We start from the raw sequence: 19119 nt of genomic DNA on the forward strand, positions 1-19119 counted from the left end.
CTGAGGATTGAACCCAGTGCCTCATATGTGCTAGGCAAGTGCTCAACCACTGAGCAACAATCCCAGCCCTGTTCAGGAATTCTTTAGAAAAAGACTGAATGTGGGCTGGGATGTAGTTCAGCATTTGGCTAGCATTTGCAAATCCCTGGATTAGATCAAAAAGACTTAATGTCCTCTTCTACTCAATGGAGTAAACTTAATACTAGTAACACAAAATGATATTTGAAATTTCATTTGCAGAAAATGTATTTTGGGTCTTTTGTTAGTACCATAATAATTTACATGGATATGTTTTGTCACAACAAAATGAAACAAGTACACTGGAATAATATGTAGATCTTTGTGTTGCTAATATACAAAACTCATAATCTTACAACATATTACTCATTAGTATTAATTTTCACTTTAATTAATTTGAGTCTTTTTAATACTTGATTATACCTGATTTATGTACATGATCTTTGAATTATTTGGAAGCTGAAAATCATGAGTTTCTTACAGGAACTACCTAAGAAAGCCTGTTAGGCATAGGTATCTTGACTATTAGTATACAAGGGACTTCAGTATGGGTAGAAAGGCTTTTGTTGTTATCTATGGACCTGTACTGCCAGGAGGCACCCTAACATCATAGGTTTCTGGCATTTCCAATGTGCTAGAGCAGCAACTTGAGGAAGACTTGGTCCTACCTATCAACATTTGCAATCCAGTCCTAGAAGGTAATGGAAGTCCTAATGGCAATTAAGAAGTGTGAGAATAAATTGAGCAGCAAAGCAGTTAAGATGCAATTTATTTAATTTTATTTTTGGATCCGGGGATTGAACTCAGGGGGCACTCGACCACTGAGCCACATCCCCAGCTCTATTTTATATTTTATTTCGAGACAGAATCTCACTAAGATGCTTACCATCTCAGCCTTTGCTGAGGCTGGCTTTGAACTCTTGATCCTTCTGACTCAGCCTCCCTAGCCGCTGGGATTACAGGCGTGCGCACTCGGTAAACTGCAATCTTATACAGCGAGTGGAAGCCGGAAAATTGCATAATCCATTCATGGCGGGAAAGCTGAAGCCTGCAGCTGCATTGCGGCTCCCAGGCCACCTAGCAAACTTCTTTGGAGAAAAGACAGCTCCCCCTGTCTGTTTAGCTCCCCTCCGGTCAGAGAGCTGCTAGGAAACCAATGATCTTTTATCCACGATATGGATACCAAGGTGTGAGAATAAACAGTGGAATCAGCAGCCAATCCAAAAAAAAAAAAAAAACAAAAAACAAAACTATGGATAAGGGATGGGGTTGTAGCTTGAGGCACTGGGTTTGATCCTTAACACGGCATAAAAAAACTAAACACCTAGTTCACCTAGCACTTGCAAGGCCCAGGGTTCGATCCTCAGCACCACATAAAAACAAATAAGTGAAAAATAAAGGTTTGCGTTCAACTACAAGTTATTAAAAAAAAAAACAAATAAAGTATGATGTCCATCTACTACTATTAAAAAATTAAGAAATAAAAAGCGATGATGTAAAAAATATCTCGACCATCTTTTCAAACTTCTGGGCAGTGGGCTTTGTAGCGGTATCTTGACCCCAGTTCAGTAAAAAGCAAGCTTCCAAGAAAGCAGCCCCTGGGGGAACCCTTGCCTGCCGGGCGTAGCTACCCCGGCGACCGCGCGGCGACCCCGACCGGAAGTGACGCCAGTGCACTGAATACTTCCGGAGCTGCGGGGACGACTCTGGCAGAGGAAGCAGCGCGGGCCGGACCGGCGTCGGCCCGCAGCTTCCGCTGCTACTTGCACCTCAGTGTGTTCGTGTGGTTCGCCTGACCTGGTCTGGCCCGCTCGTGCTCTGCATCTGCGAATCCGCGGCTCCGGGTAAGTGCGCGACTTGAGTTGAGGCCTTGTTTACCCTGACTAGCTGGTGTGTGTGTGTGTGTGGGGGGGGGTGGAGTGTTTCGCGCGCCTCCCGGACCGGGCAGGGCTCCGCCTTCACCGCCGCCTTCGAGGCCCCCGGCGCCCACAGCCTACCGTACGTGGTTCCAGGGTCTCTGCCGCCTGAGAGGGACGGCAAGGGCCGGTGAGCCAGAGTTTCTCTGGCTTTCCTTCTCATGCAGCTTTTTCGAGTCGCAGAGAGATCGGAGGCCAGCGCCTCTGAGCGGCAGGCGCTGGCACGTCTGGGCGCTCTCAGCCAGGCGCTCCGAGGCTCTCCACTCGAGTTATTTTTGGGAGTTCTGGTAGTGGTGTCCTCGCGGTTTGTTAACGCCTTTTCTCTGAAGGGTCTCCCGCCAGCGCGTGAACTCGTTGTCCGCGCGGGTGTCCCGTTGACCTCACCTCTGGAATAATATACAACTAGGAATTGCGTCTCCACCTTGCCTGAGGCTGCTGGGTTACCCTAGAGAGAGGGAAACGTGTTCTCTTATGACTTCGCCATAGTATTGATTGTTATTTTGTCCCATAGAACTTTCTGTCACAATGGATATGTTCTGTACATTTGCTGTTCAGTATGGTAGCAACTAGTCACACGTGGCCATTGAATGTTTGGTATGTGGCCGGTTAGACTGGGAAACTAAACTTTACATTTTACCTTTTAAGTTAAGTTTGAAAAACCGGACTACCTTATGAGACAGGACAGATGGAATGAAGAGTTTTGAAACTAAGTTCCTTGTTCATATTTTTGTGCCCAAACTGTTTTCTTTGGAAATGTTGTTAGTAATGACCTGTGCTAGATAATCATTTCTAAAGTAAAGTCCGTCAGTCTTGCCAAACGTCTTTTTGTTATTGTGAACTTTGAGAAATCTTCAGTTTGGACACTTTTCCTTGTGTGACCAGGCCTGGTGAGTGAGCCTAGGGTGGGTGGCAGATGGATGAAAATATGACTTTGGATGGGGGAAATTGGTTTTAATTACTCCATATTTAACATCCAAATGAAGTCGAAGCATTGCCATCAGTTTTGTTATAAAGCAGGTACAGCGATGTACACCTATTATCCCAGCTATTGGGGAGGTTGAGGCAGGAACACAAGTTGGAGATATGCCTCTGCAATTGAGGGAGACACGATCTCAAAATGAAAAATTGAGAGGACAGGAGATATAGCTCAGTGGTAGACCACCATGGGTTCAATCCCCAGTATGGGGGTGGAATACTGACCTCTTTGAGCAGGGTCAGCACTGATACTGAACTTTGAAAAAAATAAAATTTTTGTTTTTGTTCTTTGGCACTGGGAATTTAACTCAGGGGCACTCAACCACTGAGCCACATTCCCAACCCTGTTTTTTGTGTTTAAAGAGACAGGATCTCACTGAGTTGCTTAGTGCCTCACTAAGTTGCTGAGGCTGGCTTTGATCCTCCTGTCTCAGCCTCTTGAGCCCCTGGGATTTCAGGTGTGCGCCAGTATGAAAATAATAAAAATTAATTATTATTTACTTTTTTAAGACAGTATGGAGATTGAATCCAGGGATACTCTATTATCAAGTTATTTTCCCAACCTTTTTTATTTTTTATTTTAGGATAGGGTCTGCTAAGCTGCCCATATTGGCCTTGAACTTGCAATTCTCCTGCCTCAGCCACCCAAGACGCTGGGATCACAGGCATGTGCCACTCCAATTGGCCAACTTTTAATTTAAATCTGGACCTAGAATACCCACAAAGTAGAATTAGAGTTCTTTTTTCCCAACAATTCTTGAATATTTGGTTGATAAGAAGCCTCTGGTCAACCTCTTTTTTTAAATTTTTTTTAATATTTATTTTTTAGTTTTCAGCAGACACAACATCTTTGTTTGTATGTGGTGCTGAGGATCGAACTTGGGCCGCACGCATGCCAGGCGAGTGCGCTACCGCTTGAGCCACATCCCCAGCCCTCTGGTCAACCTCTTAAGCACAGATCTTGAGGATAAATTAAAAAAAATTGAAAGCACATTCTTTTGTTGGTGTTATCCCAGAGGCTCTTCCTGTAGCTTTCTATCGGGCTCTGTGGGAAGGTGATAGCTAGTTATGAATCCCCATAGACCATGGGTCTAATGGAATACTGATGTGTTCTGCTTTTTGTCAGTGGTGTGATCCTGGGCAAGTAAATTACTTAACCTTTATAGACTGTAGCATACTCATTGGTAGGAAGGGGAAAATAATGCACTTTGGCTGGAATGGTGGTACATGCCTATAATCTCAGCAACTCTGTAGGCTGAGGCAGGAGGATTGCAAGGTCAAGGCCAGCCTCAGCAAATATAAAAAGGGCTGAATTGTGGCTCAGGGGTTGAATACCTCTGGGTCAATCCCAGTTCCAAAAAAAAAAAAAAAAAGCCACTTTATAGGATTATGAAGATTAAGGCTGTTCTGTTATCATTTTTGACAGGGTTGAACTCAGGGATGCTCTACCACTGAGCTACCCCCAGCCTTACACTCACACACATAAACACACACACACACACACACACAGGTACTGGAGATCGAAACCAGGGCCACTTAACCACTGAGCCACATCCCCAGCCCTTTTAAAATATTTTAGAGTCAGGGACTCACTGAGTTGTTTAGGGCCTCACTAAGTTGCTGAGACTGGCTTTGAATTTGTAATCCTGCCTCAGCCTCCCAAGCTGTTGGGTACAGGCATGTACCACTGCTCCTGGCTACAATAATTTTTTGAGAGGGTCTCCATAAATTGCTGAGGCTGGCTTGAACTTTCACACCTCCTGCCTCAGCCTCACTGGGATTACCTGTATGCACTACCATGCCCAGCTAATGAGACCTAATGTTTGGGTTTTTTTGTGTGTTTGTTTTGTTTTTTTGTTTTTAGTATTGGGGATTTAACCCAGGAACGCTTAACCACTGAGCTACATCCCCAGCCCTTTTTATTTTTTATTTTCAGAAACGGTCTCTCTAAGTTGCTTAGGGCCTTGCTAAATTGCTGAGGTTGGTCTTAGACTTGTGATTTCCTGCCTCATCTCCTGAATTGCTGGGATGATAGACATGTGCCACCATCATCTATTGGTAATAATGGTTTTTTTCTTGTAAATGGTAGCAATATTCACATTAAACTTGCCCAATAAGTAATATCTTATGTAAAAATATAGATAAAAAGACGCTTTGAAAAAATTCCTCCATTCTTCCCCCTCCTCCCCATACTGGGTATTGAATCCAGGGCACTTTACCACTGAGCTACTTCTCCAGCAGTTTTTATTTTTTATTTTGAGAGAGGATCTTGCTCACTAAACTGCTGAAGTTGGCCTTGAACTTTGCCATCCTGCCTCTACCTCCTAAATTGCTGGTATTATATGTGTGAGCCACTATGCCCAGTTTTCATTATTTTGAAAGTAATCTATAGTTATTGTTCAGACTTAGATTTTTCACTTAGCTTATATTTTCCTTTCTATATCTGAAGTATTTCTCTGGAAGTTATAGACCTGTTTTTTTACGAAATTTTTTTCTTTCTTTTTTTTAAGATGTTCATGGACCTTTATTTTATTCACTGAGAATCAAACTCAGTGCCTCACACTTGCTAGGCAAACACTCTCCCTCTGAGCCACAATCCCAGCCCCTTTTCATGAAAATCTAAAGAATAAAAGCAACTGACATTAAATTTCTTATTGAATAAGCAGGTAGTACTTACTAGTCTCTTAAGAAAGCCAGATGTCCCAGGAGGAGTAAGTCAGAAGAGAAATGGGAGATGGATATTAATATTGCCTATTGGGCGTCCTATTGGGCACATTTTTATTTGAGTATTAACTTTTTCATTAGTTAAGTGAGATCTGAGGGCTGGGGATGTGGCTCAAGCGGTAGCTCGCTCGCCTGGCATGCGTGCGGCCCGGGTTCGATCCTCAGCACCACATACAAACAACGATGTTATGTCCTCCGAGAAATGGAAAATAAATATTAAAAAATTCTCTCTCTCTCTCTCTCTCTTTTTTTAAAAAAGAAAAAAAAGTGAGATCTGAAATATTACCAGTATTCTGTGTTAATTAGCACAGCAATGGTAACTTTATAGTAGTCCAAGTCAGTTACAAATTTTTTTTGTCAACCTCTGTAACATTCAGAATTGAAATAGTGGTATTTAAGGGCTGGGGATGTGGCTCAAGTGATAGCGCGCTCGTGTGGCATGCGTGCGGCCCGGGTTCGATCCTCAGCACCACATACAAACAAAGATGTTGTGTCCGCCAAATACTAAATAATTAAAAAAAAATAGTGGTATTTAAGATAGGGACTGTGAAGATTGGAGTACAGAAATAAGGAAGTAGGCTTTCAAACTGGGGGAGGGGAATTGGGAAGCATTTCTATCACTAGTACCCCAAGTTAAATTATAACACTGTTAGCTTTGAATGCTTTCTCTTTTTAGAAGATAATGTAATTCTTGTAAGTATGATATATGAGTTTTTTTGGGGGGAACCTAAAAGAAGATAGTAGTTTCTCTGGTCCCTTGTTTTTTTCTGTTCATTTATTTTATGGTGCTGGGGATTGAACTCAGGGCCTCATACTTGATAGTAAATGCTCTACCACTGAGCTATATCCCCAGCCTATACTTGTCTTTTTAGATCTTTGCTTTCGAAAAAATAAATTTGTGAAAGCAGGTACTAGTTTTAAAAATATAAATATTCTGTGTTTTCATTTTAGATGGAAATCATATGACAAAATATTTGGGTGACAGCTGCCTGAAGGGTCTTCAGAAATTACAGGTATTTTTAAATTAAAGATTAACATTATTGCAGAGGAAAAAAAATACCATTTATAAGTTCAGTTGTAATTAGGAGATTCTACAAAATTTGTTAAAAGCTAAACTGCAAACATCATTTTGCTGCCCTGTGTGTATTTTTTCTTTTATTTTTTTAAAGTGGTACTTTTATTAGTGTATTATAATTATTCATAATTGCGAGGTTCATTTTGAAAAAAATCATTCTTGCATGGATTTTATTTTTGGTGGTACTGGGGATTGATTCAGGACTTTGTGCATGTGAGATAAGCACTATACTAACTGAACTATATCCCCAGCCCCATGCATGGAATTTTATTTGCTCCATTTCACTGCTTGGTGCCCCACCGTGAGCCTATTTATTTATTTGTTTGCTTGTTTTGGTGGTGTATGTTAGGAATTAAACATACTACCTCATGTGTGCTAGGCAGATGTTCTACCACTGAGCTACATTTCCAGCTTTTCCCAGTCGTTTTTACTTTTCATTTTGGGACAAGGTCTTGCTAAATTGTCCAGGCTTGCCTTGGAATCATTCTGCCTCAGCTTCCCAAATTGCTGGCATTATAGGCGTGCACGATTGTGCCTGGCTTGATTTGTTTTTTTTACTACCTCCCCTTCTCTCTCCATTTTTAAATCTAAACACTAGTTGATTTTTTTTTGTTGTTGAAAGTCATCACTTGAAATAGTATTTGTTGGGCTGGGTTCGATTATCAGCACTGCATATAAATAATTAAAATAAGGGCTCATTGACAACTAAAAAAAATAGGTATTTAAAAAAAAAAGAAAAGAAATATTATTTATGGAGAGAAGTTAGTATTTCCTTGAGTAGAAGTTAACATTTGTGACTGATTTGCTTTCTCAACTAGTGTTCTTTTTTCATTTACATATAACTGAGTAACATTTTGATCTGTGAAGATTTTTCAATGGCTGGTTGGATTTAAACTCTTGTTTCTTCATCCAATATAGATTATGATTTTTCCTAACCTTGATCCTGATAGGCAGAATATGTGCAGTTTTTTCTTCACTATTGAATCACTTAACTTTTCTTTCTCAGTACCTCTTTAAAGCTTCAGCAGACTCTTTTTTTTTCACACTCCTTTTTTTTTTTGAGAGAGAGAGAACTTTTTAATTTTTTTTTTTTTAGTTTTCGGCAGACACAACATCTTTGTTTGTATGTGGATCAAACCAGGCCTCACACATGCCAGAGGAGCTCACTACTGCTTGAGCCACATCCCTAGCCCTTCAGCAGACTCTTGTTTGAGATGGTCTTGCAAAGTTGCTGAGGGCTTCTGTAAATTGCTGAGGCTGGCCTCAAACTTATGATCCTCCTGCTTCATCCTCTGGAGTAGCTTAGATTATAGGTGTGTGTGACCACATCTGGCTACTCACAGAACTCTTTTTTTTTTTTTAAATAATTTTTTAGTTGTAGATGGACACAGTATCTTTATTTATTTATTTTTATATGATTCTAAGGATCGAACCCAGTGCCTCATGTGCAAGGCAAGCGCTGTGTCACTGAGCCACAGTCCCAGTCCCTCAGCAGAGCTGAAGAGCTATGTGGTTTTTATTTTTCTTCTTTTCAGTTTTTCTTTCTTTCTTTCTTTTTTTTTTTTTAACCAGGGATTGAACCCAGGGGTGGTTAACCATTGAGTCACATCCCCAACCCTTTTTTTTTTATTTTGAGACAGGGCGTTGGGAAGTTGCTGAGGCTGTCTTTGAACTTGATATTCTTATGCCTCAGCTTCCTCAGTCCCTGGGTTTGCAGGTGTGTGCCACTATGTCCTGTTTATTTTTCTTTTCTAACTGTGCACCTATTTTCCAGTCATCTGAGATGGATGTCTGTGAAAAAATATTTTCTTTCCCTTATATTATACCAGGAAGGAACTGTCTCCCTAATTACATACTATCTGTGCCACCATTCACTGGGGACGTGCTTAGCAAAATTTTAAACTTTGATAGCTAAACCTTTAGATTATCTCTTTATGCAATCAGCTGAAAGAATATGCTGCTTCTTTAAGGACTTTGGCAAGAAGGGCAATTCCATTAGAATTTGACTTCCTGATATGGGATAGAAAGCCCTGCCCTTTTGTGCCAGGCCCTTCTTGTGGTTTTATTACCAGCTTCTTTTGCTTCTAGAGGGAGGGTTTCCCTTTGATAAGCTTGAGTCAGGGAGATTATGGTAAAGAGTCCTCATATGAAACTTAAGTTAGAATATGCCATATTGGGCATAGGGCCAAAGCTATGGCATTTTGATTTTTTAATGGTTTTGGTTATAATTTCTCATGGGGAAAGTAATATTTCTTTTTTTTCCTTTTTTAGAAGACAAAAACACTAATGCATTTGAGAAAGCGGTAAAATTTGGGGGGAGGGAGAGAAAGCAACTCCTTTCCTGATCTGCAACTTGACTGGATGCTAAGATGTCTGTGGACATGAATAGCCAGGGGTCTGACAGCAATGAAGAGGACTATGACCCAAATTGTGAGGAGGAGGAGGAGGAAGAGGAAGAGGACCCTGGGGACATAGAGGATTATTATGTGGGAGTAGCCAGCGACGTGGAGCAGCAAGGGGCTGATGCCTTTGATCCTGAGGAGTACCAGTTTACTTGCTTGACATATAAGGAGTCTGAGGGTGCCCTCAACGAGCACATGACCAGCTTAGCTTCTGTCCTAAAGGTGAGTAATGTCAATTCCAAGTGTACTCTCTCCTGTTAAATCTAAGATGAGCTGTTGTTAACTAATGTCTCTTTTAGACTGATTGAATGACCTTGTAGCTTGAAACTAAATTTAAGTATATGTTGCATCATCTGGTTATTTTGTTACATTTACTTGTTTTCTGATATGTGCATGTCCTGAGATTCCCAGATTATTAAGAATTAGAAAGGAGGGGTAGAAAGGTTTTAAAAAGATCAGAACTATGGTGGTAGCAAAATTGTACAACTGGGTGTTTCAGAATGTGATTCTTAATGCAGTAGATAAGCATCAGAATTACCATCTTTTTTTTATTAATTTTTTGTGGTACAGGGGATTGAAACCAGGAATGCTCCACTACTTGAGTTATATTCCCAGCTTTTTTTTTTTTTTTCCTTTCTCTTTCTCTCCCTTGAGACAGGGTTCACTAAATGGCTTAACCTGGCCTCAAATTTGCAATCTTTCTGACTCCTGAGTTGCTGGGATTACAGCTACCATCCTCTGTGTAACACTGTTTGATAATGTCTTGAGAATATTGACAACCTTTGGGTTTGCTCTAAATAATCAGTGCCTTTGGGTTAATGAACTCACTGGTTTTGTATACTGATGACTACTATCTGATATTGAAAGGGATTTAAGCAACAACTGTAAGAATAAAGTAGGTTTGTATTTAAATTGATTTGGAGGGGTATTAGTATTGACATTTTGAAGAATGAACAAAATTGGTTATTCCAGTGAGGATTATATTTTCTTGGCACTTAGCATACACTTGGATCTCTTGCACCTCAGGCCAGTTATTGTTGCCAGTGTTTTTTATAGTTATTTAAAGTTTGCCAGCTTGTTTCCTTCTCTAACATTGGCCATCATGTGAAATGTGAACATTTCTCTTACTTCATTGTTTTCACTGATCTTCCTTCACCAACTATTATGTGGATTTTGTTGTCTGATCAAATTTGAAGCTTAGAAGGGCATAGTGGCATGCTTTCAATCAAATAAATTTTCTTCTTTGTGTTTAAGTGGAAATATCTAAAATGTGCTGTGTATGATTTGTGTAAAAGTTGTTTTATTTACTAGTTTAAGAAATTTTTTCCTCAGATAATCAGCAAAGGTAAATACCTTGGATTTAGTTAATTAAGGCATTGTTAGCAACTGACTGGGAGCTGAAAACAGCTTTTTTTTTAATGTGTGATTCATTTCTAGAAATGATTGCAAGATGTCCTCTCTTATGCTTAGCAGAAAACTGATGAATAGAGCCCTGGAGATACTCTGGGTCTGGAGTTTTTGTCCCATGATTATAGCAAAGATGCTGGGCTCCGCTTTTGGAGGGCATTTCCCTAGTAGAGAAAGGCATTAGGTTTCTTCTTTTCTCACCATGTACACCTCTCCTTTTTGTTCAAGTAGTTTCTTTGCTTTAAACATACTGTGAGATTATATACAATATTGGTATTTAAAATTGGAAAAGGAATTGGAGAGTTTGTGGATGTACATTGGATAGTGTCATTTGACCAAGGTCAATAGGAGTCTCCCATTTTATGCACAGTTATTGTTTGTCAAGATCTCTGCACTGGACATAGTGGTGCACTCTTGTAATCCCAGCAAGTCAGGAGGCTAGGTAACAGGATCATAAGTTTTAGCCTCAGTAATTTAGGAAGACTCTGTCTCAGAATAAAAAATAAAAAGGGCTGAGTATGTGGCATAGTGGTTGAGTGCCTCTGGGTTCAATCCCCAGTACTGCCCCTTCCCCCTCTCCAAAAATCTCTGTGCCAACTTTTCTGGCCTACTTGAAACATCTGAGGGGCCCCAAGCACCTGTCCTTCCTCCTCCTTTTCCTCTTCTTTCTTCTTTTGTGGTAAAATAAACATAACATAAAATTTACTATTTTATGTTCCTCTTTCTTGTGATATGGTAGGCCCCTCCAAAGCCTTCCCTTCACCTCCTCAACATTTCATGCCATTAGGACTTCTTCAGAGTCTAGCTTCTACTTTTCCCTGAGTCAGGCTACTTGAGACCTTGAGGTCACAGTGGTCAGGGCCCTCCTTTGGTCTGTACTTAAACAGTATAGGTATGTCTATATTTTTAGTCTTCCAATTGCTTTATTTTGTTTTTCCTTTCACACGTTTTTCATGATCATTCAACTAGATTTTTAGGTCTGGCCACTATTTCTGCTACAGTATTTCTTAGATTTGTATGCACACCATGCTAATCAAACACTCCATCACTGAGCTCTATCCCTAGCCCTGTCACAGCATTTCATCCACAGTAGATATTGAATAATTTCTTGGATACTTTTGGATTTTTTTTTTTTGAGAGAGAATATTTTAATATTTATTTTTTTAGTTTTCGGCGGACACAACATCTTTGTTTGTATGTGGTGCTGAGGATTGAACCCGGGCTGCACGCATGCCAGGTGAGCGCGCTACCGCTTGAGCCACATCCCCAGCCCAAGGATTTTTTAATTTTTTAAAATTTTTGTACATGGGATTGAATCCATAGATGCATTACTACTGAGTTACACCCTAGCCCCTTTTATTTTTATTTATTTATTTAAATTTTGAGACAGGGTCTTGCCAGAGATTTTGCCACATTGCTGTGGTACTTGAACTTGCAGTCTTTCTGCCTCAGCCTCTTTATTCTCTGGAATTAACAGGAATGTGCCAGTCAACATGCCTGGCAGTCCTTGTGGATTTTGTTATTGATGTTGACAGTAGCTACTGTTGTTGGTATTAACTAGATTCCTAATCCTTGCTGTACATCCTTTTCTATTGTCATGAAAGGGCATTATTCTGGACTTTAAGATCAAAAAGAGAAGCAAAAAACAGAAATGAGGGAATAAAAAGAGATGAAAGGGAGTTGAAACAGAAGAAAAGGATAAAAAGGAAATGGGGCAAAGAAGTGGAAAAGTTTCTTTGGTAGTAGAATAAAGATTTTGTTTATTTCTCTTCCTTGTCTTCTGTAAGGAAGGAATGTTTTTTGTTTTTCAGGGACTGGGCATCAAGAGTCATAGGTTAGCTATACCTAAAAGGCACTCAGTGGTGTTTCAAGTTGCTAAGAAACTTTGCTGAAGAGACTGAACTGAAGAAGTTGATTAAGAATAAGAAAGGGGCCGGGGTATGGTGGCACACACCTGTAATCCCAGCAGCTAGGGAGGCTGAGATAGGAGGATTGTGGGCTCAAAGCCAGTCTTAGCAACAGCAAGATGCTAAGCAACTCAGTGAGACCCTGTCTCTAAATAAAATACAAATAGAGCTAGGGATGTGGCTCAGTGGTTGAGTGTCCCTGAGTTCAAATTCCAGTATCTCCCCCCCCCCAACAAAAAATAAAATAAAGAAGGGGTAGGGATGTGGTCTGTGTTGTCCTAGCCCCTTGGGAAACTGAAGCAGGGGAATCACTTGAACAGTAGTTTAGGACTGTTCTGAGCAACATAGCAAGATCCTGTCTGGAAGGGAGTGAATAGTAAAGGAAAAGCAATCTCACACAATTTTTCTGTATTAATTATGGAATTTGAAATTAAAAAACTGGCATTGTTTTATTTCTGTAATATTTTTTGAGGAAGGGAGGGAATGGTTTAAGAGCTGAATTTACCCAGTGGTGTTTATAATCTAGTTCCCTGCTGGGTGCAGTGGTGCATGCCTGTAATCCCAGTGGCTCAGGAGGCTGAGACAGGAAGATAGAAATTTTAAAGCCAGCCTCAGCAGTGGCAAGGTGCTAAACATCTCAGTGTCTCTAAACAGAGTACAAAATAGGGCTGGGGATGTGGCTCAGTGATCAAGTGCCCCTGAGTTCAATCCCTAGTACCAAAAACAAATCATTTATGTATTTAGTTCCCCTGTTGCACGTGTCTTCCTGAAAAAGGGACCAATAGTGACAGTCAACCAGATTACCCCTGGTGTGCCCATCAGTTGTGCTATTTGTACAATTCTGTGACATTGAGATATTTAATTGTTTTGTATAGTTTTACCAAAACTGTTTGGTTCATAGAAATCGTTAGGTGTATATGTAACTTAAAATTATAGCCTGTGAACAGCTATCTATGAATAAAATCTGTATGTTTAAGGAGTGGCTTAAATTTTTCACTGTTACTTGTTTGTTGTGTAATATGCCTGTAGATGAGCCATATTACAGTTTAAAGTTAAATAAGCCTTTTAGGATTTGAAGTCTTTTAATTTGTAAATTCGAATTTTCTGGGATACTGGGTTTTTAGTTTAAAGAGAACCCTGGTATTAGACAGTAACCAGGATTACTGGGACTGGTCTCTGAGTAACATTGTTAATTGAGAAAGGTACTGGGTGTGGTGTCATACACCTGTAATTTCAGCCAATGGGAAGGCTAAGGCAAGAGGATCTCAAGATCAAGGCTAACCTCTGCAACTTAGCAAAACTCTGATGAAAAATAAACAACTGGGATGAAAAAGGGGGCGCTGGTAGCTGGGGTGCATTTTAGTAATACAACAACCATGGGTTCAGTCCCTAGTATAAATATAAAGAAGACGAAGGAAGAAGCCTAGAAAATCAGACGAAGAGTTGAGGCTAGAGAACAGAGAAAAGGCTTATTATTGGAGGAAAACTACAGATGTTCAAATAGTGGCAAAATAGCTCTCATACTACACGAATAAAATAGTCATGAGATGAGGTTACTGCCAAGTGAGATGTTATGTTGTAGGAGTAGGAAGAAAATCTCTGACAAACAGGTATTTTTAACAATCATATAAATCTTTAAAGAGGGAGTTAACCTTCATTACTTCCTACATTTTTATGTGAATTTTGTACAAAGATTTATTTGTCATAGATGAAAGAAGTCCTTTTTCATATTAATAGGCATTTTATTACAAAATGTGTAGTAGTTAGCTAAGAAGAATTTTGTCACTTATTTAGTAAATTTTGTTAATAACATTCCATGAAACTTTTGAGATGTTTACTAACTGCTCAGAAAGTGGTTCAACTTTGGTAGTGCTCCAGAGGGAGCCCAGGCAGTCACGACTCTGGCTTTTGTTGGTGATAGACCAGAAGTTTCTGGTATGTATGCTGCGTTTCTCAGGGTTGTGTCCAGGGGGAAGCAAATGTTGTTCAAGGGCCCGCTCAGTTGCTTTATGAGGGAAAAAGAAATAAGACACTTTGGACCAAATTTAGTTTAGGAACTATAGTAAGCTACTTGAGCTTTTGGTTGAGGTAGAAGGACCTCGATGGTAACCTGCTGAAGTCCATACTCCATAAGACAGTGAGCACTGGAGGTAAAAATGTTACCTTCAGGGCTAGAGGAAGACACTTAAGATGTATAGGTAAATGAGATTAAAATTTAGAATTAAAATTCAGAATCATGAATGTAGTCTGAAGTGTCTTTACTATTAGAGGAAAGGAATGTTTTTTTTAAAACTTCCATAACACTTAAGTGGCATAGTGAACTACACTGTTCATTTCTCAGGTCTTATGTTCCCCATATAGGATTGGAGAAATAAACCAGTATTATGACCATTCTTATTGTAGTTCTTGTTTTGTGAATTGCTGTATTAACTACAGTAGAATATTTCATTCTGTCACCCTCTGCTTGAATTTGTTTTAAAAATTAGTGTTTGTTCCAACAAAATGTGGATAAACTCTTTAAGATTCTTCTTTATTGGCTCATTTTTCCCTATTTGTTGGTGAATCATAATGTCTTTTCAGAACTTTTCACTTTTTCTTCTAATATATATTTTTTTAGTTGTAGTTGAACACAATACATTTACTTTATTTATTTATTTTTATGTGGTACTGAGGATCAAATCCAGGGCCTCACACATGCTAGGCGACCGTTCTTCTGCCGAGTCACAACCCTAGCCCCTGAACTTCTCACTTTTAAGTGTGGAAGTCTTTATAGTCTTCTGTTCAAATAAACCTGATTTCTATACCTTTGTCACATGATCAATTAATGTTCTTAACTCAAAATACTGATGTTTATTTAGCCTTTTTCTTAAAGAGCATCAAATGTATGTATCAGTGAAGATTTTCATGTTAATTATTAAATCAACTTTCTTTTATCCTGGTACAGCTGAATTTTAAGACTTTTACTATTTACAGAGCCGTTAATTAACCAAGTTTTTTTTTTCGTTGTTAATACTCATGGGAAAGTATTTTCAAGCTGAGCCTAGCGATAGTGTTTCTGAACTGAGCTGCTCTCTGTTTCTATTTTTGTGTCCTGATATCAGATTTTTTTCCATGCCTGTATCTAAGTAGAATGTATATTAAATTCCTGTTTTTCAAGTAGTTGGCCGTAGATTAGTGTGTTAACATATTTCATGATGCTTTAAGCTGTAAGTCTGGTGTAATTTTTTACTGGTACATAAGTTTATTTTTAAAAAGGAGATGAGAAATGTCTAGAGTAACATTGAAAATTGCCTGAGCACAACTGGTGCAAAGTTGTATGTATCTGGCACATTTAAAAAGGTTATTGTCATTACTTTGTGCCTGGAGTTCCTCACAACATGCTCACCACCTTCCATAAGGGCTCTACATCAGATCCAGGCCAGCTTTCATTCTAGTCTTCTTGTCATGTGTTTACACTGCCTAAAGAACCATGCAAAAACTGTGTGCAGTCAAGGGGTGATTTCACATTTGTGTCCTTTTTTTTTTGTGCCAAGGATTGAGCCCAGGGGTGTTTAACCACTGAGTCATATCACCAACCTTTTATTTATTCATTTATTTATTTATCATTTATTTATTTATTTATTTAGAGTGAGAGAGTGAGAATTTTAATATTTATTTTTTAGTATTTGGCAGACACAACATCTTTGTTTGTATGTGGTGCTGAGGATCGAACCCGGGCCGCACGCATGCCAGGCGAGCGCACTACCACTTGAGCCACATCCCCAGCCCCAACCTTTTTATTTTATGTGTTGAGTCAGGGCCTCACTAAGTTGCTGAGGGCCTTGCTAAGGTGCTGAGGCTGGCTTTGAACTTGTGATTTTCCTGCCTCAGCCTCCCAAGTCACTGGTATTACAGGTGTGTGCCACTGCTTGTGTCCTAATCTTGAAGTTATTTATGTTCAAGTTTTTTTTTTTTTTTTTTTTTTTAAAGAGAGAGAGAGAGAGAGAGTTTTTAATATTTATTTTTTAGTTCTCGGCGGACACAGCATCTTTGTTGGTATGTGGTGCTGAGGATCGAACTCGGGCCGCACGCATGCCAGGCGAGTGCGCTACCGCTTGAGCCACATCCACAGCCCCTATGTTCAAGTTTTTATTGTTAAGATGTTACTACAGGATTGAAGTATATCATTCATGATTCCATTAACCTAAAATAAGTTTTATTTCCTGTTCATTATCCTTTAGTTCTAATCCATATTCATATGTATTACTGTGCTGTGATTCACTCCTTCAACCAATATTTACTGAGTACCTATTATGTGCCAGGCACTGGAAAAATACTGTGAACAAAACAGACAAAAATCCCTGCCCTGCTTGGTATTGTAGAAATCACTTTACTCACATACTTACTGTCAAGCAGAAAGGAACCATGGAACAAGAATGAGGCACCAAAAGAAGGTTTATTGGGAGGGCACTTCTAGAAGAGGTTCACTGGTCGGCAAAAGGGTGAGAGCCAGGAAAGCCACAGGCTAGAAAGGCAAGAACAATGCTAATAAGTGAAACTGTAGGTAAGAGGGCCTATGCATCTAAATTGCAGCTACTAATAGCAGGTTGGCAGAGCCAAGTTTAGGGGGATTGTGTCTATTGCGGGTTGGTCAGGGGTGATTGAATTGATTGAACGATTGCTTCCACCAGTGGGAACCCTTGGTGGTTGGGGTCCATTGCCATGTCAGCCTCTGATTGACTTTTGGGTCTCTTCAGCCAGGTGGAAAGTCCCTGCCCATAGCCACCATGAAAGGGGAGGAGGAAGGAAAGCCTGCTGTCCTAACATCCCGACCTTTTTGATGTTATAGGGCTCTGTTCTCATCTGGCTACTTCCTGCTGGTAGGGGGCATTGTTTAGGGAAGGTTGGGTGTTAGGGGCTCATTGGGAAGGAGGTTGTAGGGGTGGAGGAGCATCTGATTTACTGCCACCTGTGAGATTTTGCACATGTGGTTTTGGATAAATCTGAGGAGACAAGGAGCAACATTAGCAAGACACAGATCATGAGGATGGGGCCAACAACCAGACCTAACCAAGTAGTGAGGACCAAGTTCCACTATCCCAGAAGGAGTAAGGTGGATTGCTGCTGCCTTTGTTTCAGTTCTTCATTCAGCCAATGTAGCACATCGATGTTTTCTTCTATTAGGCCGGTCTCGTTGATGTATTAATAACATTCTTCCCTGGAAATGCCAGTGGTAGTGTTGGGGAGCACCAGTAGGGACAAACTGAAGAGAAGAAGTGGGAGGCCCACAGGTGATCTTGAATTTAGTGGATCCCACCAATTGGGATGATCAGGACTTAGGGCCTGGGGCAAGCTTCAGGTGAGACATGATACCAAGAGGAGTGGCCTAGTAGTTTGGCTGATGTAGGAGTGGTGAGAATCACCGTATGAGGTCCTGTCCAGTGTGGTTGGAGTGACTGATGGAGTTCCTTTAAGAGGACAGAGTCTCCTGGTTGGAGTGGACCCTCAGAAGGTGCTAGTTTTGTTGGGGCAAGAACATGGTGGTCTTCGTGTTCTCAGAGGAGGTTGCAGACCAAGGTAAGATAAGGTAGATATGAGGCCAGAAGTGGGGACTGAATGGGAAGGTTGTGATTAATCAGGGAGAGGTTGCCATATAGCATTTTGAAGGGGCTAAGCCCTGTGGGAGCGCTAGGAGCAGCTTGGATTTGGTTAAAAGCAAGGGGAAGTAGATTGGGCCAGGAGATTCGAAGCTTGGTTGAGAATTTTGTAAGGTGGTCCTTGAGGATCCAGTGGGCCCACTCAACCTTATCTGAGGACTTCAGCCAAAAGGAATATGAAGTTTCCAGGAGATGTTGAGACTTTCTGAGACCTGTTGGATTATTTGAGAAGTGAAGGTAGGGCCATTGTCTGACTGGATGGATGTTGGAAGGCTGAACCTGGGGATGATCTGCTCAGTGAAAACTGAGGCTAAAGTGTCCGCCATCTCTTGAGAGGTCAGGAAAGCCTCAATCCATCCTGAAAAGGTATCAACCAGGGTGAGTAGGTATTGGAACTTTTTGTGTCTGGGCATGTGAGTATAATCTTCCTGCCAATCTCCACCTGGTTGGTGTCTGATGAGTGGGGACTGTAGGCCCTCTTGAGGTGTAACAAAGGAACATTTTGAGCATGTTGAGTGCACCTGTGTAATGAAGTCACGCATGCCGGGTAAGTAAAAGAAGTTGGAGGAATTGAAAGAGAGGTCGGGGACCCATATGAAGTTAATTTTTGGAAGTCAGAGAATAGATCTCGAGCTTGGAGTTGAGGAAGGGCAATCTTGTCTCCCAGGAAAATCTAGCCCTTGTCTCTGATCTGGCCTCCTCATGCCAGGAGATCAGTCTGTCCTTAGGCCAGGTTGGTGAGCATAGTGAGAAAGAGAATGGGAGCCATGGGCGGCTTGCTGGTTAAGCTTTTAGCCACTGCATCCGCCTTGTTTTCTAAGGTTATGGGGTCTGTAGTGGCTTGATGACCCTGGCAGTGTGTGATAGCAACTTGGGAAGGGTGGTGGAGTGCCTCAAGGAGTTTAGAGATAAGAGAGGCATTAACTATAGGGGAGCCCTTAGTAGTTAGGAATCCGCTTTCTTTCCAGATGGCTGAGTGAGAATGTGCAATAAGAAAGGCATATTTGGAGTCAGTATAGATGTTAACTGACTTGCCATTTGAAAGGTAGAGAGTTTGGA

General features: G+C 40.5%; 1 protein-coding gene across 2 annotated transcripts in view; it reads left to right on the forward strand.

The window, feature by feature from the left end:
- Window positions 1-1707: 1707 nt before the first annotated feature.
- Window positions 1708-19119, forward strand: part of Arih2 (ariadne RBR E3 ubiquitin protein ligase 2) — a 65577-nt gene continuing 48165 nt past the window's right edge. Inside the window, exons 1-3 of one of the 2 annotated variants that reach the window (XM_026383800.2) lie at window positions 1708-1862; window positions 6585-6646; window positions 8980-9332. In XM_026383800.2, coding sequence (XP_026239585.1) covers window positions 9078-9332 — 255 coding nt within the window. In that variant the 5' untranslated portion in view covers window positions 1708-1862; window positions 6585-6646; window positions 8980-9077. Of the gene's footprint in view, window positions 1863-6584; window positions 6647-8979; window positions 9333-19119 lie in introns of those variants that run through there. The other variant, XM_077795241.1, reaches the window with a different exon arrangement.

This window comes from Urocitellus parryii, chromosome 2 (genome assembly GCF_045843805.1).
Source record: "Urocitellus parryii isolate mUroPar1 chromosome 2, mUroPar1.hap1, whole genome shotgun sequence".
Taxonomy (NCBI): domain Eukaryota; kingdom Metazoa; phylum Chordata; class Mammalia; order Rodentia; family Sciuridae; genus Urocitellus; species Urocitellus parryii.